Genomic DNA, 24,660 nt, shown 5'->3' on the forward strand with positions numbered 1-24,660 from the left:
TGGGTAGGCCTATTGTGTTTAAGAGCCTCAGGATATCCCTAAACTTCAACGTATGGTTTCTTTCATTGTTTGTGTTCATTTGCCAGCATCTTTGGTCATCCATCTTAAACCTTCCGCTGCTGAAGGTCCCTCAATTGTACTGTTCACAAGAGGTTTATAACTTGCAGATAAATATGTTGATGAACCAGTATTCAACGCTGTTCTGAAACATTTCATTAAGCATGCATCCCAATGGTTGAGCACTAAAAACGTTGCTTTAAGTTCCCACGCTGAAGCTCCGTTTTTTGCTGCTGATGCGGTAAGACAGAAAAATTTTCTAAGAACGTTGATATCGAGCAGACGCTTTTGAAGTGTGGCAACTTACGTGATTTTTACTCCGAAGAAAGTAAGATGGCTCCATGCATAACATGTTTTTCGTCTCTATCAGTGTTTTGGCGTATGATCGACAATAACAGAGCGCTTCATTGGAAGACTGAAAGGCGTTGTGAACGGACTTGCGCATTTGTGCTGCTTTGCACAGTATGGTGTGATAAATAATCCCATTGAACTGTGTTGTGTTGTTGAATGGTGGTTTTGTTTGATAGATTTTTGAAATAAATGACCAAGGGTTTAACGTTTGCTAGTATTAGTAATTGCAACATGCATGCAAAAATTAATGCTGAGGTAATTAATTGTAAATACAATATGCTAGTAGACTACTACCAAGAACCACTGTACTTAATTGTTAAACAATGTGGCGCAGCACAGCAACTTAATCGATATAAAATCGTCACTGTAGCAAAATTGCCATGTTTCTCATTTTTTTTGTCCAAAAACATGTTTTTTCAAAATAACTCCTTTTCTGTTGCAGTTAGCGTTTCATATTGTATTGACAACAGATAGGAAATCGTTCCTTCCGGTCATTTTGGCGCAAGTTCAAACTCTCTAGCTCTTACCATATTCGTGATAAGGCCAAAATAGCAAAAATCCGCTAGCTGGCGCATCAAGATGACGTCATAATGAAAAAATAACGTCATTTTTAAAATCAGTGACGAAAATCCAGTCAGAATTTGACCCGAACCTAATTTTCCTGAAAAGTCGCCTAAAAGTGGGACACCCTAAACTACAGCCCTAGGGCATTATTTTATTGAGTTATGCAAGCATGTCCTGTGAGTGAAAGGCACTTCATTCATAAAAAGTAGTTTTGAGGTGAAATAAGCATGAATCTACCTTTTTTTGCATCTTTTTTAAAAAACCCAATAAAACCCAAAAAAATCCGGGCGAGTTGGGCTTTTTTAAAAAAACCCGGGTTTTTCTCAACCCTGTTTGTAACTGGGCGTAAGTCTGGGCACGACAAAATAAGGCACGACAGGGCTCGACAAATGACAAGATCGGCAATTGTGGGTCAGTAGGCTACGAGGGGGTGGGCGGTTGATCGAAGCCTAGTCATGGAAACTTTATTACGAGCAATGCTTCTAATGAAGAATAATAAGTAAGCAGGTAGTAGACTTGGTCAGTGGTTCCGGCACCCTTGAGAAGATGGTTTCGTTTGCCAGCGATTCTTCACCTCGAATGCAACAGGTTGTTGGAACATAGGCCTACCGTTTCATTCCAAAGACTTAGTATTAAAAATAGTATTCGTAACTTCTCTGACTTTTAGCTCAATGCAGTGTGGAGAAAAGTAGATAAGTTCACTGTGTACGTGCCCTTGGGAAGAGCAGTTAATAATAACAACTTCAGAAATCAACAGTAAGACTTTAATTTTAAGGTTGAATGCCACTTTGAAATGACATTTTAAAAAAAGTAAAATTTATTTATTTCGAAGTCAGTTGAAAATAAATATGCTGCTCTACCCAAAGCATAGCAGACAAAACGAGCAAAACCATGTCCATGCACGGCATTCACCTGCTGAACTGCAATCGATATTTACCACAACTTGTATAGACACCAACTGTGACATGTCAAAGCAATAAAAGGGTGCCACAATAAGAATTCGCGACAACTAAACATCATGGGGTATGCTGTATAACAAAAATTTGTCCTTAATGATGTAACAAATGCAATTGTGCATGAAAAATTTACCAGCAACAATTAGCTGACTATTTGAAGAGAGATACAAAGTGAATATGAGAAATAGCTTGCGACACCCCCAGTTGGAAGCCACTGGGCTAGGTAGTAGCTAGCAGATGGCTAATTCTGTGTAAGTTCATTGTTTGCTTACTTTGCAACAATTGTCAAGAGCAACTTTTTCACTTGAGAAAACAGGTGTGGGACGATTGTGACAGGAATATTGACCGAAAAAGTATCGACTTAGATTGATCAATGTCGGTCCAGCAGCCCCACCTGGTAGACGATGGCCTGGTTTCATCAAATATAAACTAGATATATCCACCAATTGTAGGTAATCTTGAAAATTCCTGAAACCATTCTAGAGAATGCGAAAACTTCGTAAAATATCTGGCAGGTGAACGACGTATATAATTTGAAAAACCGCTTCAGCAGAAGTAATTTTACAAAAAAAAAGAAGTAATTTCACTATTCTCGTACTTGTCATTTTCTATGTGTTGCGGTTTACCCAGAGTTGTAAATTTAAGGTGCAAAACGGTATCAACATTTGTGACGTCACAATTCTATGCACCGCGCCACCGCCAGCACTGATCCTCAGGAATACTTAAGAACGCGGTTAGACCTTTCTCGCAATAGCAAGGAACTACATTCATGGATTTCCGTTAAAAACAAAACAAGATTTAGATCGGTACACGCGACCTATAGCTCGGGGTCATATATAAATTCTGTATAGAACTTGCAAGTTGAACAGATACGAAGAATAATTAAGAAAATAATCTTGTGACAATAATTCTTGAAAGGAAGATAAGAATTGCTTGTAAGTTTATTTACTTCAGATAACTCTCTGAATCGACGTGACGTAGTGTGTTATCGATAGTGACGTCACCAACATGTTTGCAACAAAATTGACTTATTCACATAAAACGTTACAGTGATGTAATAAAGAACTCAGTGATGATTGATCAATGGAGCGTGACCGTGTATTGCGCGTCACGTCCGGTTATATAGACTGGTACTGAATAGCCTCAGGGCAGTCAGTTCGGATTAATTTGCCGCAATCGTGGATTAAATCGATGATGTACCGGGTGGGGGGGTAACGGGGGGCTCCCTTCTCCAGCGAGGCAGCTACGAGAACCTCGTTCCAAGCGCGGTTGTATTGCCCTCTAACGAGCGTAGATGGCACACCAATCTTATCGGCTAAAACCTAAAAGGAAATTGTGAAAATTAGACAGAGATTCATCTCGGCTGGAGGATGTTCAATAACTATGACGTCATATTTAACTCGAATACGAGTCATTAACAATATTAGGTCAGGTTGGTGCAACAAAACGTTTCAGCCAAATTTGTTCATTGTTAGATCAGCCACCTTGTACAAGAGCGCTCGGTGATAATGGATTCCTCTTTCCACCTTCCCGATTGGAATGATGTTGGATTTGAGATCCACCTTCAACTGCGCTACATGGAGCTCCCAGCTGAAGTCCACCAACCCCCCTCTTGGGATCTCGCCTCCCATCCTCTCCACCACATACCTGCCGATACAAGACATGTGTACGACGACCGCATCGATAAACAGCTGAATATATTGTCCTCCTCATTGCTGCTCGTTGATTATAGACCAAGCGCTCGAAATGAGTGCGGCCAGTCGCGAGGAGGCTTCTGAATTCTTTGGAAATATCAACTAAACGTTAAACTACAAACCACACATTGGCACCAACGCCGACAACTTCCACACGTGACAAGTGACGTACTGAGCAAGTGCCACTATTTGTTCCTTCATCGTCGCCATTGGTTGAATGAACTTGGTGACGTCATCGATGTAGCCCTGCAGCACGGTGTCCATAGGAGGGCGGTATACAGAATCTGTGCATTAATAAGTTGAAACAAAAACGTAAAGAACCACCATCAACAATAACAAAGTACAAATTAATTTAAGGGAAAGCTTAGTAATCGGTTATCAGATGGGCGCTCAAGAGTGAGATGGTCAGAAGTTTGTTCCATCGTGCCGCATCCACAGGCCGATGAGGAATTACTATCAAGCATCTACATAGTCATTAGTCAATCTACTGGTTAGTTGTATTAGTAACTTCCTGAAGAAGTTAATTGTGTCAACCGACAAATTGTTGCAAGATCAGTTCATGAACTTCCAGCAATACGAATTCAAGGCGACATAATTCGGAACCAGAAGCTACATTGGAGATGAGCTGATTGGTTTCAAAAGCTTGACCGGTTACGACAGGACAGCCACTTAACATCAATCAAGCGTTGCGCTTCACATTCTAAAATCTTGTTGATTAGAAAGTTGCATGATATTCATCCGCCTCGATGACGTATTGTGAGGATTCGTGCCCCATCAGTTGTCGTACATGTCGACTGTACATAAGGTATTTGAACAAGATGTTTTCGGCGGAGCGGATATTTGTTTGTTTGTTTATTGGCCGCTGCGAAAAAATATGTACAATAAATCAAAACACAATGTACAGTAAAACTGTTGAAAAGTTTACAATAAAAAAAAAAACGAGTAAAAAATGATGGTAGCATCACAGCAGCGGGAGGCTGCGAAGTGACCGTTCAAGGTCTTCAAGTCAAGCAGCCACCCTTAACTCATCAATGATAATTATAATTGAATAATTGAGACAAAGAGATAATAGTACATAAATAACGGTGAAGCTGTCCAAGATGATAAGAAGTCAAAAAACTGATTAGTAGGTTAATTTAGCATTTGTTTAATATGAGTCAATAATTTTCTTTTTGTACATTCTTTTAAAAGTTGTGAATGAGGATTTGCGAATTTCATCTGATATATTATTCCAAATTTTTGCGCCAGAGTATTTTATTGAGCGTTGTAGTTTTGTGGTTGTGTATCGATAATAATAGTAATCTAGGTTGGTCGAGTTTCGAGTAGAAAAGTTGTGAATTTGGTTACATTTTTTAAAGTAGTTTTGAAAAGTGTCGGGTAATAAATTAAAACTAAACTGATACATAAACTTAGCAATTTCAAAGTTGTACAGATCTTTTAACTTTAGGATATTTAGTTGCTTATAAAAGGGTGTGACATGGTCAGCCCATTTGCCTTTCACAACAGCTTTGACTGCCTTATTTTGCAAAACACCAAGCTTTCCAATATGTGTTTTGTATGACGACCCCCAAATTGTCAGTCCGTATATGAGGTAAGGATGCACAAGAGAATAGTAAAGCTGAAGCATAGCTTTGGTAGATAAACAATGTTTTAATTTAGAGAGTATGCCAACAGATTTGGAGAGTTTGGAAGATATAGCATCAATATGAGGAAGAAAAGATAGATTTTTGTCAATTAAGATACCAAGGTATTTAGCAGTGTGAACATTTTTTAGTTGGGTATTGCCGTAAAATACTTCAACATTAGTTGATTTTTGGTTGGTCTTGGGTGCAATTATTAAAAAGTTAGACTTAGAAGCATTTATCGTAAGTGAATTGGCTGTGATCCAACGTTTGATTCCTTTCAGTTCAAGATTAATTAAATTTTGAAGACTTAATAAATTATCGGCTTTAATAACCAGACAAGTGTCATCAGCAAATAATCTAGGAACAGAAGAAACACAGTTAGATATATCATTTATATAAAGTAAAAAGAGAAGCGGTCCTAATATGGACCCTTGAGGGACACCAAATTTTATTTCTTTTAATGTAGAATTTTCTTGACCAATAGACACAAATTGTTTACGATTTTTCAAGTAGGAAGTAAGTAAGGCATTGGCAACTCCTCGAATTCCATAATGATCAAGTTTATGCAAAAGTTTTTTATGATGAACTGTGTCAAAGGCTTTTTTAAGATCTAGTAAAACAAGTCCAGTCAATTCATTGTTCTGCATTTGCTCGTATGAGGAGGTAATAATGTCTAAAGCAGCATGACTTGTTGAATGGTTGGCACGAAAGCCATACCGAGTAGGCGAGATCGAATGCTTATTTATAAACGATGTCAAACGTTTGAACATTAACTTTTCTAGAATCTTTGAAAAGCATGAGAGTAGAGAAATTGGTCTATAATTATTTGTTTCGAGTTTGCTTCCAGATTTATAAATTGGAATGACTTTAGCAATTTTGAGAACATCTGGAAATATGCCATTCGAAAATGCGTGGTCGAAAAGGATGGATAGAGGCAAGGCTATGATAGTCGAAGAGATTCGAAGGAAATAAGGCGAGATACCATCACTCCCTGCTGATTTATTTAACTTTAGCTGATGTATTTCTTCTATTATTTCGTACACGTCTGGTGGTTCAAGGAAAATAGAAGAGGAAACACGGTTGCTTAAAAAGTCTTTAAAATTATTTGTTTTATCAGTTTCGACTTGTTCTGCGAGGTGGCTTCCGATATTGGCAAAAAAGGAATTAAAACTCTCAGCTATTATTTTTGGATCGCTTTCCAGTTTATCATCAACGCGAACACAATCAACATTTTGGGTTGTTTTCTTTTTATTGGGCAAAAGAGAATTTAAAATACTCCAGATTTTTTTTGGTTCATTACTGTTAATGTTCAGTTGGTTTTGAAAGTACTGCTTTTTTGCTATACTTTTAATCTTTGTTAGTTTATTTGAGTATTTTTTGTAAATGTATTTTCCTGTTTCGCCTCCTGTTAGAAAGTGAGTTTTGTACATTTTTTGTTTGTTTCGTATGGAAACAAGCAATCCTCGAGTCAGCCAGGGTTTACTTTTTAATTTAGTTTGTCTACGAGAGAGTTGTTTAAGTGGAGCATGTTTATCAATTACGCTAGTGATTATTTTCACAAAGCGAGCAAACTTCAAGTTTAAATTATCAGATGTCAATTCAGACAATACTGGTAGTAATTCAAACATATGATTACTAAGGTCATTACAATATAGCTCAGGGTTAAAGTGCCGTTTGTCTCTGACAAAGTAGGCATTTGAACGAGAGCAGTTCTTTAAACCAGAAATAATACAGAATATAGGATAATGGTCCGAGAGGTCACTAGTGATTATACCAGGCAGGATAGCGTTTGAAGTGTCATTTGTTAAAATGTTATCAATAGTTGATGAAGAGGTATCAGTCACTCTGGTTGGTTCAACTATCAGAGGGTACACTCCATTGCTTTCTAGCATGTTTAAATATTCGGTCACACCAGGGAGATTGCAATTAGTGATGTTTATATTAAAGTCCCCAAGAAGATAGTACTTTTCATTCTTTTCGTTCAGAGTGGTTAGGGAATTATTTAGATCTTGAACAAAAGAAAATAAATTAGTTCCTGGGTGTCTATAGAGTGCACCAACTATTAGTTTAGATTGAGTGGTCAAGTTTTTGATACTAATCCATAAGTTTTCACAGTAATCGGAATCGACTTTACAATGATTTAAAACAGAAAAAGAATAACGGTTGGAAACATATATCATGACCCCACCAGCAGAGGTTAACGAGTTTTCATATACAAAGTCGTAGCCAGGAATAGCAATGTTTACCAATGGTGCTGTTTTAATGCGAGTTTCAGTGATACATATGACGTCAGGAAGGGTTTGTAGTGTCGTAAGAAAATCGTACAAAGAATCATAGTTTTTTTGAATGGACCTAATATTAATATGAAGAAATGCTATAGTTTTATTTTGGTTTCTATAAAGTGCTGGAGAATTTTGTTCGTAATAGTTACTTGGGCTAATATTCTGTACAAGTGACTTGTTTAGAGTTTCACACAAATCAAAGTTGTCGTTAGGATTGCAAATGAACGTGGCTGGTTGACTTGAACGCAAAAATTCAAAAGGATTATAATCAATCGAGCTAGACATGAGCAAGCAATTTCAGGCGCATTCTTAGAACAACACATTAGTTCAGGGCTAGTCGCTTTCTATTTCGGTGTCAGAGGCAGTTTCCAATGAAGTATTTACGTTTAGTAGCAAAGGTTGATAATTTAGCTTATTGAAATCAATGTCAATTCCAACATATGACGTTGTTCAGCAACGTAGCGTCATACATGACGTGTTAGTACCAAGTAGGTAAGTTAGCTTCAACTAGTGGGCGATGTCTAGAACTAGAAAGCTAACCACAATTACAAAATGAATGACGTATGTTGGCTACGACGCTTCGTTGACCGCGGAAGGTATCAACTGTGTTGGTTTCCTTCCAAATAAAATGTTTAATAGCTGGTTTGCTTCCTTGTTTACGTACCACCTTGTGCGGTCGTTGAACCTCTTCACTTAAATTAAAACCTACCCATACGAGAGACTTGTTCGTGCCTTCACAGGGGGGGGGGGGGACAAACACTTACACAGAGAAGACACACACCTCTAGAGGGAAGACACACACTTACACGGAGAAGACACTAACACCTCCATAGATATATACACACACACACCTCCACAGAGGAGACCCACACATCTTCACAGGAGAGACACACACACCTCCACAGGCGACATACACACCTCCACAGAGGAGACATACATATATTCACAGGAGACACACACCTCCACAGGCGACACACACCTCCACGGAGGAGACCCACACATCTTCACAGGAGAGACACACACACCGCCACAGAGGAGACACACACACCTCCACAGAGGAGACCTACACATCTTCACAGAAAATACACACACCGCATGGGAGGCTCACGTACTAGAGAAGACACACCTGAGATTAATAACCTTAAACTGTGAGATCATGGAAACATTGAAAAAAAAAATTGCAATGTTCGAATCAGTTTGTCCAACTCTTGAGAGTTGGATAAATACAAATTGTTTGGCTAAGGCTAAATGTTAGTTTGATATCACATTGTACTATAACTAAATACGTCATGATATGACATCATAACATCTATGAAACATTCTAACGCTATGAGATTTACGGGACACTACGTCATTTCTACTATGACGTCAGAACCTCTTTCTTCCTGCTGTTTTTTCAACTCTGCAGCCAGCTGGGCTTTCATCAGCGCTGGAGAGGAAACACAGGTTGTCATGGGATAGACATCACAGAATTCACAAAATAGACATCATGGAATTCACAAAATAGACATCATGGAATTCACAAAATGGACATCACGGAATTCACAAAATGGGCATCATGAAATTCACAAAATGGACATTATGGAATTCACAAAATAGGCATCGTGGAATTTACAAAATGGGCATCATGAAATTCACAAAATGGACATCATGGAATTCACAAAATGGACATCACGGAATTCACAAAATGGGCATCATGAAATTCACAAAATCGACATTATGGAATTCACAAAATGGACATCATGGAATTCACAAAATGGGCATCATGAAATTCACAAAATGGACATTATAGAATTCACAAAATGGACATCACGGAATTCACAAAATGGACATCACGGAATTCACAAAATGGGCATCATGAAATTCACAAACTGGACATTATGGAATTCACAAAATGGACATCACGGAATTTACAAAATGGACATCATGGAATTCACAAAATGGACATCATAGAATTTACAAAATGGACATCATGGAATACAAAGCTAGAAGAGTTGGTACAGGCTACAACAAATTGCTGATCACGATGCTGTGCGGCATTCATGCTTGTAAACATCTTCTGAAGAATTTTAGTGAAGAGGTAATTTTGTTGAATGATAAGCAGATAAAGCCGTTACGACACGGCGTTTAACATAAAGAAGCGAGAAATTGCGAATATTTTCGTCTATATTGCATGTCAGCCCATTGCATGTCAAGCATCGGAACAACTGGTCCACGCAAACGTAAAATCAATCAAGAAATGCAAAAGGGAGAACTAACATGGCAAAGGCAATTAGAGACATCCAATAACGATACAATCCAATAATGAAGCCACACTTGTGTGGCGAAAGCTATGCATTTAAATAAACCAATTCTTCTGATTTGGTGTGATACTGTTTACTTTATTTAAAACGATTTAGACGTTGACAAAATACGAGGCACTTCGACAAACAACTGTCTAAGTGCCTACTGCCTACTCAGCTAGAAAATCAATCACTTTTTACATTGATTCAACGTCTGCAGACGCTGAATCAACGTGAAAAGTGATTGATTTTCTGGCTGGGTAGTGAGCCAAGGATTGGAGGGTTTGATGAGCAAGGCCTCGTAGAATTTAGTGTCGAATTCAGTAGAATATAGACGTGGAATTTGAAAGAACTCTGGTCACCAAGAACACTTGCAGATCGAAGCAAACGCGCGTGTAAGTCACTGTGACGTCACACGACTCACCTTCTTTCTCTGCTCGTATCCTCTCTGCTTCCTCCTTCTGGAGAGCTTCCTTGTCCTTCTTCTTCCTGGGAAGCAACCAGGGATTAGGGAAGATGCAGACTACCGTGTAGTGAGGTCACGACTTAGTGATGTCATTACCTTCCATAAAGCAACAATCTCACGGTTCCAAATGACGTCACAACGTGTATTCATGACGTCATAATAGCTTGTCAGCAAACAACACTGTAGATCCATCTGAGAGTTATCTCATCAGTAGAAGATGATAGAAAATTGCGTTGACGCTGAGTTGTGCATTGTAAGTACCGAAGACAATCAACTCATCAGCAAGCTGGGGTGCATTCACGGGATAGTTGCTAAATTACGCCATGCGGTCTACTATGATCTCACTAACTTATCAATTATGACGTTGCACAGGCGTAATCAAACACGAATTGAATGACGTATCAGCGCGTACCAACCTCCTCGTGTAGGAAGCCTTCGAGCTCACTCTGCTTCCCTTGTCTGATGAGTCTTCCTGGGACTTGGCGCTTCAAACAAATTATTTGGTGGTTGATTGAAGTCCCTCAGTGTCGGAATAGAGGACGCTAGAGGAGGCACTTTCCTACCATCCAGATAATCCTCTATGCCGAAGCAGAGACCCAGATCGTTGGAGACTTGGGCGACCAATATGTTCGATTGGTAAATCATTACAATACATATAGATGACGTCATCGATATGTCACAATGTTGCAGAAAGCAAGTTTCATCCTTGGAAAGATTATGAACAAATTAAAATGAAAAACTTAAAGTTTACCAACACAACGAAAACAAATCCATGCAAATTGGGTTAAAATGACGTGCAGCTGTCAAGGGGTGGTCGTCAGTAATTTGCAAGGAATGTCACACTCTGTGCCCTGACATGATCAACCCCTGACAGCAAGGTTAGTCATGTAAATAAATGTCGTTGCAGTCTCCAAACTGGCAAGCTGGCAACCCTGGTTAGTATTGCTCCCTTCCAGCGGCGAGTATAACTGGGGCATATTAGTGAAAGATCATAGTTCGATTGTAAAGGAAGGGATGCAAAAGATTAATCAGATGCGAGCATGCTTCAATGTCAATTGAAAAACATAATTTACTAAATTATAAAAACATAGAATTCTCTTGGTGTCAATAGCATAGGATTAAAGTAAAAATAAGGCTGTGGAGTTGGGCGGCAAACACATCAGCCGAATTCAAAAAGACCAGCTGCGGTAACTGTCTCCATCAACATGCCGCATATTGTCCAATGTGCATTGTTTGACCACAAAATCATTTTTAAAAAGGAAATATTTTTGTCCCAAAATTTTGAACAATACTGTATCTTCCGACTCCATAACCATGTGATCGTGCTTAACCATGCGTGTAATTTTCATGCATGGGTAGTCATGCGTAACACCTTTTTCCAACATTTGAGGCTGCACTGGCGGGCCGAGAGACCTCTTGGCCAGGTGAGAGCGCCCCCTCACGGTCATCTTCTTCCACTAGGAGGCTTGTAGTCGACGTACTTTTGAGAAAAGTAAAAATGAAACACTGCAAATGTTTTATGACGTCACAGCGAAGCAGGTGACCGAGCTCTAATGATGATGCAATAAAGATCTAACACTAACATTCACACCAGAGGGTGCACCCCTCGGTCACTAATGAAATGCTTTGCTAAATATGAAATGAAAATGATGCGATGGAAAAATTACTCACACAGGTTTCTATTTGAAACCCCGTCAACATCAATTCACGCAAAGTCGTTTACAGCACACCACAGATGAGAAGATGACATCAGTGCGTGATATGCCATGGTGCAAACCAAGTGGCCGCTTTATTACGTCGTCTGTGACGTGTCAGCAGCGTCATGTATAACCTAAGCGCTCACTGTTTAGTCGCAACACTGCAAAAGCAACATCTTCACTTAACACGAACGTCAAAAACGCCACAACGCACGAGTCATCCCTGGTATGTCGGAGTTTGGGCGGATGTCTTGCTACGTTGGTGGATGCTTTGTTCCTGTTGCATCTTCATTGGATGCTCATGATCCTCCGTGGTCGGTCAGATCATGAATGATAGCAAACATCAAACATGTGCTTGCATCCACCGGATCTGGGATATCAGAGGATAGAAGGAATGTACCGATACCCACGCATTCACAGCATTCCACTCCAAACAAACTCACACAACACGGCGACCAACGCTATCGGTTATTACGCAACAATGCAGCGCAGACGACTCACAGATCAGCTGGTTTGCAGTTCACCACAAAGATTGGTCTTCTCTGGTTCACCTCCAACTTGCTCAGCTCCTCCAGAGACTCAAACTTGCTGTTGGGACGGAGCTGGAATAGAAAGACAAATTCAATTGAGGTACGAGGCATTGGACACAGATCTTTGCTGGAAGCTGATATTGGATCTGAGATGATGACTGAAGGACGACTGCAGGAGACAAGAGGATCTGGCATCTAATGTGGACGAACCTGGGTTGGAAGGATCGGTCAGTGCATACTAAGCGGAAATCAAGTCTCGTCGGCTGACCAAATAGCAACGTCACAAAGACGTCCAGCGTAATCGATGTGTTACCTTAATGATGACGTCTTTCCCTTTAACCAACACACAAACTACCTGACAAAGTGTCTATGACGTCAACAATAGAATACCTGTCCAGGATCGTAGAACCCGTCACTGATGACGTTATGAGGGGCCAGTCTCCCAGTGAGGCTGTACTTGGCCGACAGGTTGCTATCCAGAAGCTTCTCGAAGGCGGCCAGACTGTGATTGTTGCGTCGCTGCTCGGAATCGTTGATTTCCTGGAGGACTTCCAACCCCCTGAAGCAAGAACGAATTAATGCCCATGGGAGGAATTGAACCAGCGGCGTTGGCTAGAAACGTACAAACGCTCAGCTATAGCGTTCTAGCGAATTAGCTTCGCACTCTTCAACTATTACATCACTGATACAAGAGATGGAAACACTGCGAAAGAAGAGTGTTGCCAAGTTGAAAGTAATTGAAGCCGTTTGAGGCAAAAGTTGATAAGTCACATTTTGGCATTTAAAAAAACGACGGTTTGAAGTTTGCAATTATATGCTAAAAAATTATACATTATATGATTTTCCTGAGGGTATGTGGGTTTGACGGAGATTTTTGATACATGTTAAGTGTGTAAGTTTTAACTTTCTAGGTTCCGTAGTTTTTTGTATTTTTGAATAAAGTGTAAACTTATCAACTTTTTGCACGAAAATTTCCCATACCAACTTTCTACCTAATAGTTTTTGTGCAAAAAGTTGATATGAACTTTTCAAAAGATTTTTCTTTGAACCATTTAGAATGTACAGAAAATAGTACCGAAGGATTTTGACAATTTCATTTTCCCAAAAAAGATCATGATGCAGGATAATGAGTTCAATGCTATTTATGACCATTGACCAGGTCTGACACGAAGCACCTGCAATAGTCTTAATCGCATGCTTTGCCCACTTTGAGTTTATTCTTTAAAATCTAAATACGTAATTGCCACGTACTATAAGTTTGAAATGTAGATTGTTTTTGTGAAGGCTGCCCAGGCTAGGCGACCTAGTCTACTGCTAACTGTTGATTTAAAATTTAAAGGACAGAAAAAACAATAGTTACGTCATAAAGTAATTAAATGAATCACAACTGAGAACAAATCAACGTATTGGCCACGTCTATTGTGGATTTAAAAAAGAAGAGAGTGACAAATTGTGATCATTCTTTTAATATTCCTAATTTTTGCTTTGGCAATTGTAAGCGTTTAGATTAAAAGCGCAACAACTTTGATTAGTCTACTGTAAAAAGTCCCATAGAAATTCCTAGCTCCTTACAAATATCCAAAAATATGATAGTATTTTTGTACTTTGTTTTAGTGGACTCAGCCGTATTAGTTTTTCTGGCGGTAACCCTACGCACATATCAACTTTTTCCCAAAAAAAACAAAAACGATTTGACTTTGGCAAACATCAGCTGCCTTGTTTTCGTCGAAATCAAATGAATTTCAACTTGAAACTCTGACAGATCATTCTTTATGCTTTTCAGACTATATATGTTCACTTAACTCAATTTCGCCAAAATGTTACTTTTGCCACAAACGGCTACAAATGGATCCATAACATCAAATTCCTCCTTACCCGAGCTTGGATATGGCTGCAGCGGAAGGCGGATCGGGGCAACAGGCAAGAAGCGCCCAGGACGCGTTTCGACGCACGTCGTCATCATTTGTTTGCAGGAGCTCAATCAGTGGAGCGAGACCGTCGCGTGTGCGCATCTTGAAAGAAGAATCGTTAAATAAATCCAAATGCTCAAAAAGGATTCAATGAGAAACTTTGTTTCACCAGTGAATGAAAGTGCAGCATTGAACAAAACAGTTGTACCTCCAGTCTGGCGTCTGCGCCAGTGACGTAACCGGCAATCGCCTGACATATCTTGCTCTGTACATTGGGACTGGGCGACTTGAGGCCCGGAATGAGGGCAGCAATTACGCCTCGTTTGAAAACATCGGACCTGGAAATGCAAGAAAAATAAACACAAAGTCACCTCAAGTCACCTCAAGTCACACGAAGTCACCTCAAGTCACACGAAGTCATCTCAAGTCACACGAAGTCATCTCAAGTTACTCGAAGTCACCTTAAGTCACTCGAAGTCATCTCAAGTCATCTCAAGTCACACGAAGTCACCTCAAGTCACACGAAGTCACCTCAAGTCACTCGAAGTCACTCGAAGTCACCTCAAGTCACACGAAGTCATCTCAAGTCACACAAAGTCATCTCAAGTCACTCGAAGTCACCTCAAGCCACTCGAAGTCACCTCAAGTCACTCGAAGTCATCTCAAGTCACACAAAGTCACCTCAAGTCACACGAAGTCACCTCAAGTCACTCGAAGTCACCTCAAGTCACTCGAAGTCACCTCAAGTCACTCGAAGTCACCTCAAGTCACTCGAAGTCATCTCAAGTCACACAAAGTCACCGCAAGTCACTCGAAGTCACCTCAAGTCACTCGAAGTCATCTCAAGTCACACGAAGTCACCTCAAGTCACACGAAGTCACTTTAAGTTGCCTCAAGTCGCATGAAGTCACTAGAGGTCACCTGATTGCAAAGTCTTGGGAAAGGTTGATCAAGCACGCCACAGAGTTCACGACCACCTTCTCACTTGTGTTCTGGAGGAGTGACAGCAACTGCTCCACACCCCCACTGGTAACCACTTCACTGGTGACAAAGCACAAATTATTTGCATGGCAACGCATGTCGCCATTTCCAAGCCGACTTAACGTTACAAAAAACAAATGCAATTAAAATACTTAGACAGTTCTTTTGATAGCAATTTCAATTCAATTCCATTCAATTTATTTTTCTTTGTCGGAAAACAACAGCAATGACAAGGTTACCAACAGTTTACGGGAATAAAACCAACAAAAGGAAACGGCGGCAAAACCATAGAAGTTTAAAACGTGCATGCGATGTAGATTTAAAGGATACGTCGATGAAAGTAAAGTTAAGCACGGCCACCAAACCTAACACTAACAGTTTAAAATTGACCAGACCAGCATAGTAAAGTCAGGCCTACTCTGATAAAAAAATCCTTATCTCTGATATTTATATCATTTTATATTTTTAACTTCATCCTAAAGATCTGCCAATCAGAAGAAGTTGCTTTCTCTAGTTCCTGGTGGAAGGTAATCGAGCGGAATCTCCACCAATCCAATCCACAAATGTACACAGGTGTTCACCCAACTGCAGGCGTCACGAGGTTATTAGGTCATACACGGTTGTATAGTTGCGTCACACAATGTCACTTACGTGCTGGTGTGGGTGTTGTTGAGAGTCAGGTTGGCGAGAGCCAGTGAGGCCGCCTCCTTCACTGAGACGTTTTCGCAAGCAAGGAGGTTCACAAGCGGAGGAATACCCTCTGAAAAGAATGACGTAAGTGAACAATGTTCTCACTGATGACGCGTCATGGATGAGTGACACCACTAAAAGCAAAGCTAGCTCCTGGTTTTCATGGAGTGAAGATGGTAATTTAAGAGAAGTGAATTGAATTTATAATTTGCCTCCAGAAGCAAGCAATAACAAAACGGAGTCATGTTGTTATGACGTCATTAGTTGTCGTCAAGGATCTTGATTCTTTTATGAAGTTAAAAGGTTTTGAAGCTACAGAATAAACCTTGTTGCAGAAGAGCTGGAGAGGACAACCCTGGCATTGTCAGCTTCCCATTATCATCATTATTGTCACAATCAAAGTCTCTTTGTGGGTAAGAGATAGAAAAACCCCTAACAACTATCATCACCATAATAATTATGAACGTTTGCAAACAATCATCCTCTAGAAGGGCCAGAAAGATTAAAAGTTTGACTTGATTGTACACAGGAGCCTCGTCAATCACCCACCTTGCTTTCCGAAGGCGTCCTTGGCGGCCAAGTTGCTGGCCATGCTCGCTATAGCGAGGCTGGAAGCAATGCGTACGCGGTCATCGTCTGATTGTGACATCAGAATGAGCGTCTTCTCGATCTCCTGTTCATGGAGAATTTTTCCGTTCTCGACTGCAACGAAATAATTCCACATCAGATTGGAGCAAAGATGGCGAAGCAAACAAACAAATTCACAAAACTTAAAACACAGTTTATAATTTTGATAAACTGTTGAAAATTATCGAAACCAAGACGCATTGTCGGCTGCGTGGCCCGGTGGTAAGAACATCTGCGTGAAGTTCCAAAGGACGTCGGTTCGACCCCTTTCCAAGACACGCGGTTGTGTCTCGGCAAGACATTTAATAATATGCAGAAAACAATGGAAGCAGATGGCTCGATGACTATATGTCACTTCGCTGCTGCCTGCAATCGTAGGGTGTTGCAATTTGCATGTTATCGCAAGGAACGCAAAATGAAACATGATTCTTATTCAACATTTCCACAAGATGTTCATCAAAGCAACCACAGCAATTATTTATCCGTCCCGTTAGCTCAGTGGTTAAGTGCCCGACTCAAGATCACGAGGCGCTGGTTCGACTCTCGGGGTGTGCTCTTGAGCAACCCATTTCAGGACTGTTCTCCATTCAGCGGCACCTAGTGAATGGAATAATTCCTTGGCAACAACACTCACTCTGCCAATCTCGGTAACCAGCCCTGCGTCAAAAGACTCTACAAGTATGCAAAACTACCAGAAATAACATATCAAGGCTTGGTCTCTCCGACAATAAAGATTTAAAACCAAACCTACTACTACGTTATCCCATCTCACCGTTCCTAGCGGCCCGAGCAAGGCCGTTGGCCGCGTGCTCTTGGACTTGGGGGAGGGCGCTTTCGTTGGTGATAAATCCCATGAGCTTCTCCAGTCCTCCAGTGTTCCTCACCTCATCCAGGGACTCGGTATCCTCCATGCAGTTAGAGAGGACAGCCAGGGCATTCACATGGAGGTCATCAAATTCCTGATAACAAGATTAGTTGACAAATGCATCGAGACTTATACAGTAACCCCCCTTTCACAGGTGGTGACATTTCACACAGAAAAGTGTTCTATGACGTGCGGATGACGTAACACTTCAAACAAAATGCCTCCCTTCAAACTGCAGGAGCTGTGTTGCCTCACAATAAATGGCGAGCTTTATTGTAAACACCTGGAAGACCGGTTTTGGAGGTTGACATTCACTAAATTTAATTCCTGAAGTTTACAAACTTTACATCTTCCCTCGAAATCGATAGAATCGATCGATAGCTTCCGAAGGAACCATCAATCTGAAGACTAACATCTCCCTTATCTCAAAACTAAGCGAAGCAGTTTTCAGAGGCGACGGTGTCTAGCGATCTCGAAGTTTCGACGATCAAAAGTGGTCAACTCACCTTGTGGCCAACGAAGTTGACAAGTTGCTCCAAACCATCGGACTCCCGAAGCATTGTGCGCGACTCTCCTGACGTAACAATAGTGACAGTTTGCAATCATTCAAATAGAAGGTGGTTTCATTAGAAACTGTGAGAGAGCTAACTGGGTAATCAATGGGGTGACGGGGTAGACTTTGTGAGGGGTTTATGATGGCGGGGTCTCATTTCTTATATTTTAGTCCCGGGAATGTTTGGCTTGCAGAAACTTACAAACCTGAATGCTTTCAGGCCAATATCAAATGAGGGCGAAAGTATTCTCACAATATCACGAATTTAGATGCAGACGACTTGTTCTAGCTGATGCTGCCGGTTCGTTGTGGTAGTAGCGGTTGCATCTACACTTGTGAAATAAACAACGATGATGCTGCTGAAACGAAACTCAATCTATTCTATTTTCACAATTGCTGGTTGTCTTGAAATTAAACATAGAAGACGTATCATTGTTACGTACAACAGGTTGAAGCAGCTAGATGCTACTTTCATTTGACTCACCATCCTGTGTGAGGGATGCAAGTGTGTCGAGTGCGAGTTGCTGGATTATCGCGTATTCGGATTTCAACAACTCCAGCAAAGGAAGAATTCCCCCAAGCTCGCGGATAGAAGTTCTGCTTTGAAATTCCTACAAGCAGTGATCGTCACAGTAATAATTAGAAGCTTTTGCATCTCAGTAACAAATTCATGCATCACGCAACTACTCTTGCAGAATCGGCATCTTGTCAGCACCGTTTATACTTATTGCTTCCCTCGCAAGTTTTCTTGCCTCAAATCCGACAGTTTGTGAAGGAAACTTCGCCACAATCGGTTAACATCCATCGTGCGGCAAAACGTTGATGACAAAGTTCAAAGCCTTAAGCAAGCAACCGATGCTGATGGGCTGCTGCTCATGGCTGAGTCGATATTGAAAAAATGCAGCTCAAGCAACGTTAAGCCCGCCAATGTTTGAACGCGCCCCTGCCTCTGGGTAAACCAATGTCGGTTTATCTAATTGGTCATGTGACTAACAAAACCATCCTTGCAATCATATCGACCATCATCGGCACACCACACCAAACCCCCCCTGTACAAATCAACGAGACCACACCTCACCTCCACAAGATGGCACAGAGTTTGAACCGAATTCTTCTGCACGTCCGGATCAGGGGAGGACAGAAGGTTGATGAGGGGCTCCACCCCCTCTGACTTGGTTATGGAAAGTTTGCTCGCGAACTCGCTGGACATGTGGGCGAGGAACAAACTCGAAAACTCATTGCACACGTCATCCTCTGGAATGCACATGGAGGTGAAGTCGGGTCACATCCGGAAAACCCAATATGGCGGCCGCATATCAGATTATAAATTATCCAACATGATAAACAGCAGCAATTAGAACACGTACAACTTTGAAATGCCCCTGATATTAAAAGTATTAACAAACAGAATCAATCTAAGTAAACTGTGAATCCCATGTCATCCACAGTTTGTCTCCAGGGATACTTGATTCATAAAATCCCCTTTCCTACGTGTGGTGGCATATAATGTTGCTGCTGTCAAAAATTGACGTAGATTTTGTAACTGCATTCCACAAGCTTTGTTTGTGAAACCGGCAGACCTGGTTCCAGTGTACAATGTGTACTCTACATCTAAAGAGACCCACAAGTTACAAAAATTGAAGAGGAGCATTTCATTCAAACTTTCATCAAATTAAAAACTTGATTCTTTTCAGTTAAAAACGAGCAAAATTTAACCCACCGTCGCCTAGCAACCGGATGGCTGCGGAGATGCAGTTGGTCTTTCTCAGGTAACGGCGAACCTCCGCTGAAACAAGAAGATGACATAATTGTTAGGTGGATACCAAGTGATCGTTGCCACAACACCACAGATCGATTCATCAGATTATTGAAAATTGATCGGATGTTTGTTTCAAGATCACTCAGCAAGGATCAATTTGTTTCTTCATGAAAAGAATAGACTAGCACTCGCTCATACGTCACAATTGATAGTGAGTAGAGCACGCGCGGTGCAAGCATGATGAACTATTATGCCTCACAAATGTAGATACAAACGAGCTGTCATGCAAATGAACTGTGTTACCAAAACCGAGCTCTCAGTTTTAAAACAAAGTTTTATTATAATATTAAATCAAATGTATTTACGATGTCCAGCCATCACTCCAAAGGCCATACAAGCGTATCGCTTCACGCCTCGTTCGTCATGTTCAATCAAGCGTATCAACGATTCCATGGCTCCCAACTCCAGTAACAGGCATTTGTTCTCGTCACCTTCAAAATAAAGCACAAGATATTGATCTGTTATTTCAACTTGATGGTTTCAAAGATATGGAAGAAACAAAAAGAAACAACAGTGAGAATGGCTCATGGATGAAAATTCTAAGATTGTCATCAAGGCAGAGTGAAAATGTTACAACTTACAAAAAGCATTGGAAGAAGATTAATGAGAAAGCAAATGAGTGTAGACCAAGATGATGTGGCCATGGGAAGAGAAGTGATGAAGAATGCAATGGGAAAGTTGCTAGATTTAAAACTACAAGAAAGATCAAGAAGTAGATACATGGATGCAACGAAAGATCAAGGATGTGTTACATGGATGTAATGGGAGATCAAGGAGGAGGTAAATAGATGCAATGGAAGCAGATGAAGAAGATACAATAAACGATTCCAAATTTTTGTAGTAAAGAAGGAAGTCTCAAACATACAAATCTCTCTTCAACGTTGAGTGCCATGCACTAGCTAGAAATGGAATATAAAAACTTAGAAATGCCAACTTTAAAGCATGAAAATCACAATACAGTATTAAGTATTCCGTTATGCACAACTTTACAGTGTTTTATTGGCATTTATGATGATTATCGTCTCCGTGGTGAAAGCTCTGGTTCGATGTTCGAAAGGGCAGCGGTTCGACACCGCTCAAGAGCATGCGGGTGTGTCGTTGTCAAGACACTTAATGGGATGCCTGAAGGTGGAAACGAAGATTGGCTTCCTTATCTTTCCGTCCAATTAATCTGAATCTTCAACTACAGATCGTAACCCAACCTTTGGCGTAAAAAAATGATGAATTTTCCAAAACATTCTTTTATATAAGAAGCTCAACTAATATTTTGAATCTTCAACTGACATTTATCAGCGAATTTGTAAATTGCTTCGCAAGCTTTCGTTAGGACTTCTTCTTCTTCGGACTTGAGCATAAGAACAACTGTCCCAGTCTTCTTGCTTTCGATGCTGAGCGGATCGAACTGAAACGAATTATGACAAAAATCAGTTCAGGTTGTAGAGCACATAACAACCACGTAATACAGCTATATTGGATGTGCTGGTCTCAAAATCGAGCAACTTTTAGACCAATACACACCTCGAAATTACGATATCACCGCAAACTCAAAGCAAGAAATGCAGAAAACAAATAAACTCACGACATCCTTTGGCGGGGCTTCCACTTCCTTCTTTGTCTTCTTCCCCATTATTTTTTTGTATTATTTTCAAACTTGTGTGAATCGCAACCTGCTTTTCGCCTACTTGGTTACAAAAATGCAAAAACGTTTAAAATCCTCATACAAGGCTATTACTGATAACACAAATGTTGTTTAAACAAGTTGTTAAACAAGATTACAAGTTTGCTTCAGGAGCAGCCGAGACAACGTCAGCCAAACATAGGTCCTTTTCTTGATGCATTTCCAACAATAACAAAAGTCATTGTGACAGTTAATTTGATGTGGCCTGGTTTGTTGTGCATGGCAACCTTCTCCCAATCGCTTCTAGTATGTGGAGTCAAGATCAAGTAATTACCATAAGTTAAACCATAGATTAAAGGTGGGCACCACAATGTCAAATCATGTTGAAACAAGATTTTTAGTGAAATTTATCACAAACTTTTCTTTTCTTTGGTGTAACATTATTGCATTCAATCTGTTATATTTCCCCCACAAGAATCGTGCAATAACATTACGCATCAACCAAATGCTACACATTGTGACAGTGACACAAAATCGTTCAAAGATAGTGAAAAAACCAACAACAAAACTTAAGAAATAATTAAATGACAAAAAAATTAAAAACATTAATGGCAGAAAAGCACACTTAAAAGACAAGGACTTCATTTATCCAGTTCAAATAGAATTACAACAAAGATCAAATCAAAACTGTATTTCTGAAAATATTTGCTATAACGAGTAGGCTCATGAAAGCATTACTGAAGCTTCAAAAGATTTTAGTTCTACAAAATAGTTTGCAGTTCAACGAATTTAGTAAGCCTTGTCCACGCAATCAACAGCATTGAGGCAAAGTTTGTCCAATTCTCCATCTCCCACATAATCTAGTTGATTGATGTCACAAGTAAATACAGTTTCGCCGTTTACGATTAATCGGACCGTGTTCCAGTCTTTTTTTTCTTCTAGTGTCACAGTGTGTCCGTTTCTTGAAAGTTGTGTCTCTAACCCTTGCAGACGAGATGTGCGATGTTCGACAATACCACATGCATTGTATGGACCATATAGCACAGTTACTTGTGCACACTGAGGCATATTTAGATTTAACTCACTATGTACAAAGAAAATGCAAATCTCTTTGCAATCTAATTTATATCTAGAAAAAAGAGAGTATATACTTGAAATAATACCCAGGCAGAGGCATAATCAAACATTAAAAATTAAGTTTAGCCACATTTAATGTAGAACACATCAGCTGACTTTGGGGCTTTTTGGTCTTCCGTTGCCATCCTTGTTATGTGAACTATTTGCCATTTGTGTTTGTGCAAGTTTTCTTTTAACAAAAATAAATAAACTGAACTCAATATGTTTGTTGTATGCTGGCATATCCCAGAACTGTAAAATCAGTAGGCCTAGATAAATCATAGCAAAAAAGGTTCACAAGAAAATATAATGAACACACAAAATACTTGCAAAAACATGCAAAATCAAATGCACTCAGAATCACCAATGTGGATGCTGTTCACATTAAAGGAGATAATTAAATTAATATTCCAGTCAATTTTTCATTTTTTTTATAGGATAAAAGAGATCCAGACACATTATTGCTGGTGAAAAGCAACGACTGCGTTGTTTGAATGCAGCAATCCTAAGCATCTTGATTGCATTGAAACATTGACAAGCAAATTAATTAACAATCTAAGTTTGAACATGAAAAATTCACATACTACACATTACTATACATCTTGGAACATACACAAGCACCTAGTTAGTTGGATGACCAAGTGATGAGAGTGTCTGCTTGATAATTGAAATAGCATGTGTTTGACACCATGTGAAAGTATAAGCAAGGTCTGCAAGACAACTACTGACATAGGCTATGCTTGAACCATGAAGATTGGGATTCTTACCTTCCCCTCACAGCATGATTTGAACTAAAAATATTCCCTGATAATGATAAATAAAAATATGGTGTACATCTGTAACAATATCAGTCTCAAACAATTAAATATACTGTATTTGTTTTAAATAAAGATGTTTCTAGCAACTATGGTAAAATTATATGGTTCCAAACAACCAGTGTTGAAACAAAAGCCAAGTTTTGAGATGATCGTAATTAGTAGCACAGCAACGCCATAAGCTGGCTTTGAATATTAGTAAAAGTTTCATCTCTCAATGGTACAAAAAAGTAACCAATCCCATAAAATTCATTACAAAGATATGAGAAATTCCAGTTGTCACTTTTGAACTTTTATTAGAACGGTAGTTAGGCTACATGTGGAGATACCCAACTTTTGACACAATCAATCAATGGTTTATTTGCCAGAAACAGCACATGTTTGAAATATGCACATTATATATTGCATACCGGTACACTGCAAAAGTTGTACAAAGTTTCCGTACAGACAAAGAGACGACCATCTGGTCTACAAGTCAATTGCCACCATGATGATTTTGCCATTTAAAATATCAAGGAAATGTAAAAACAAACACACATATTTTTACACACATTATAAAAAGTAGGTAAACATGTTTATAATAACATCAACATAAAACTCCAAAAAACTAACTGTGGCTTTTCAAATTTCCCACTTTTGATTGTCTGTTTATGAAGTACGGTAGGCCTACCACAGTTGCTTGTCTATTTATGAAGTTCCGTAGTTGCTTGTCTATTTATGAAGTAACATAGTTGCTTGTCTATTTATGAAGTACCATAGTTGCTTGTCCATTTATGAAGTACCGTAGTTGTTTGTCTATTTATGAAGTATCGTAGTTGCTTGTCTAATGTCTATTCATGAAATACCGTAGTTAGGCTACTTGTCTATTTATGAAATACCGTAGTTGCTTGTCTATTTATGAAGTACAACATCTGAAAAATATCATGATCATCCTACAAGTTTTATTGTTTTGGAATAAGACCTGGACTAACAAATTGCTGTAGGACAGACTTATAAACGCACAACTAATAGGCAGGTTGACCAGCCAGCAAAACCTGTTATTTTTACATTGATTGTTGTCAATGTTGCATCAACGTGCAACGAACGTGGTTGTTTTTAGCTAAAAACAAGAGCTATGTTTATATTCTTGATTCTTATGATCAATCTTTATACTGATTAGAAT

The 24,660-nt window shown here is 39.7% G+C and overlaps 2 protein-coding genes across 3 annotated transcripts; both read right to left on the reverse strand.

The window, feature by feature from the left end:
• Positions 1-1,771: 1,771 nt before the first annotated feature.
• Positions 1,772-21,668, reverse strand: LOC145774056 (armadillo repeat-containing protein 3-like). 2 transcript variants are annotated; one of them, XM_082585196.1, is made up of 21 exons: positions 21,529-21,668; positions 21,234-21,351; positions 20,255-20,380; positions 19,851-19,916; positions 19,209-19,384; positions 18,615-18,741; positions 18,084-18,151; positions 17,485-17,671; positions 16,635-16,787; positions 16,047-16,155; positions 15,336-15,455; positions 14,623-14,752; positions 14,380-14,516; positions 12,895-13,063; positions 12,476-12,576; positions 11,650-11,757; positions 10,694-10,762; positions 10,236-10,300; positions 3,795-3,906; positions 3,413-3,575; positions 1,772-3,250 (listed from the first exon to the last, which is right to left on the reverse strand). In XM_082585196.1, exons 1-21 carry the CDS (start codon positions 21,574-21,576, stop codon positions 3,047-3,049), a joined length of 2,556 nt encoding a protein of 851 aa, XP_082441322.1. In that variant the 5' UTR covers positions 21,577-21,668; the 3' UTR covers positions 1,772-3,046. The 2 variants fall into 2 exon arrangements, with proteins under 2 accessions (XP_082441322.1, XP_082441323.1); XM_082585197.1 differs by lacking the exon at positions 10,694-10,762.
• On the reverse strand, positions 21,631-24,468 carry LOC145774057 (UPF0728 protein-like). Its single transcript, XM_082585198.1, has one exon. The coding sequence runs from the start codon at positions 22,633-22,635 to the stop codon at positions 22,357-22,359; it is 279 nt and encodes a 92-aa protein (XP_082441324.1). The 5' UTR covers positions 22,636-24,468; the 3' UTR covers positions 21,631-22,356.
• Positions 24,469-24,660: the final 192 nt, after the last annotated feature.

Source organism: Aplidium turbinatum, chromosome 7 (genome assembly GCF_918807975.1).
Source record: "Aplidium turbinatum chromosome 7, kaAplTurb1.1, whole genome shotgun sequence".
In the NCBI taxonomy this organism is placed as follows: Eukaryota; Metazoa; Chordata; class Ascidiacea; order Aplousobranchia; family Polyclinidae; genus Aplidium; species Aplidium turbinatum.

Coding starts and splice junctions, on each gene's coding strand:
- LOC145774056 (XM_082585196.1), bottom strand. CDS start 21,576: ATGGGGAAGAAGACAAAGAAGGAAGTGGAAGCCCCGCCAAAGGATGTC. Junction 19,917..20,254: donor TGGAGTGATGGCTGGACATC/GTAAATACATTT, acceptor TTCTTGTTTCAG/CGGAGGTTCGCCGTTACCTG. Junction 11,758..12,475: donor AACTGCAAACCAGCTGATCT/GTGAGTCGTCTG, acceptor TTTTCTCAAAAG/TACGTCGACTACAAGCCTCC.
- LOC145774057 (XM_082585198.1), bottom strand. CDS start 22,635: ATGCCTCAGTGTGCACAAGTAACTGTGCTATATGGTCCATACAATGCA.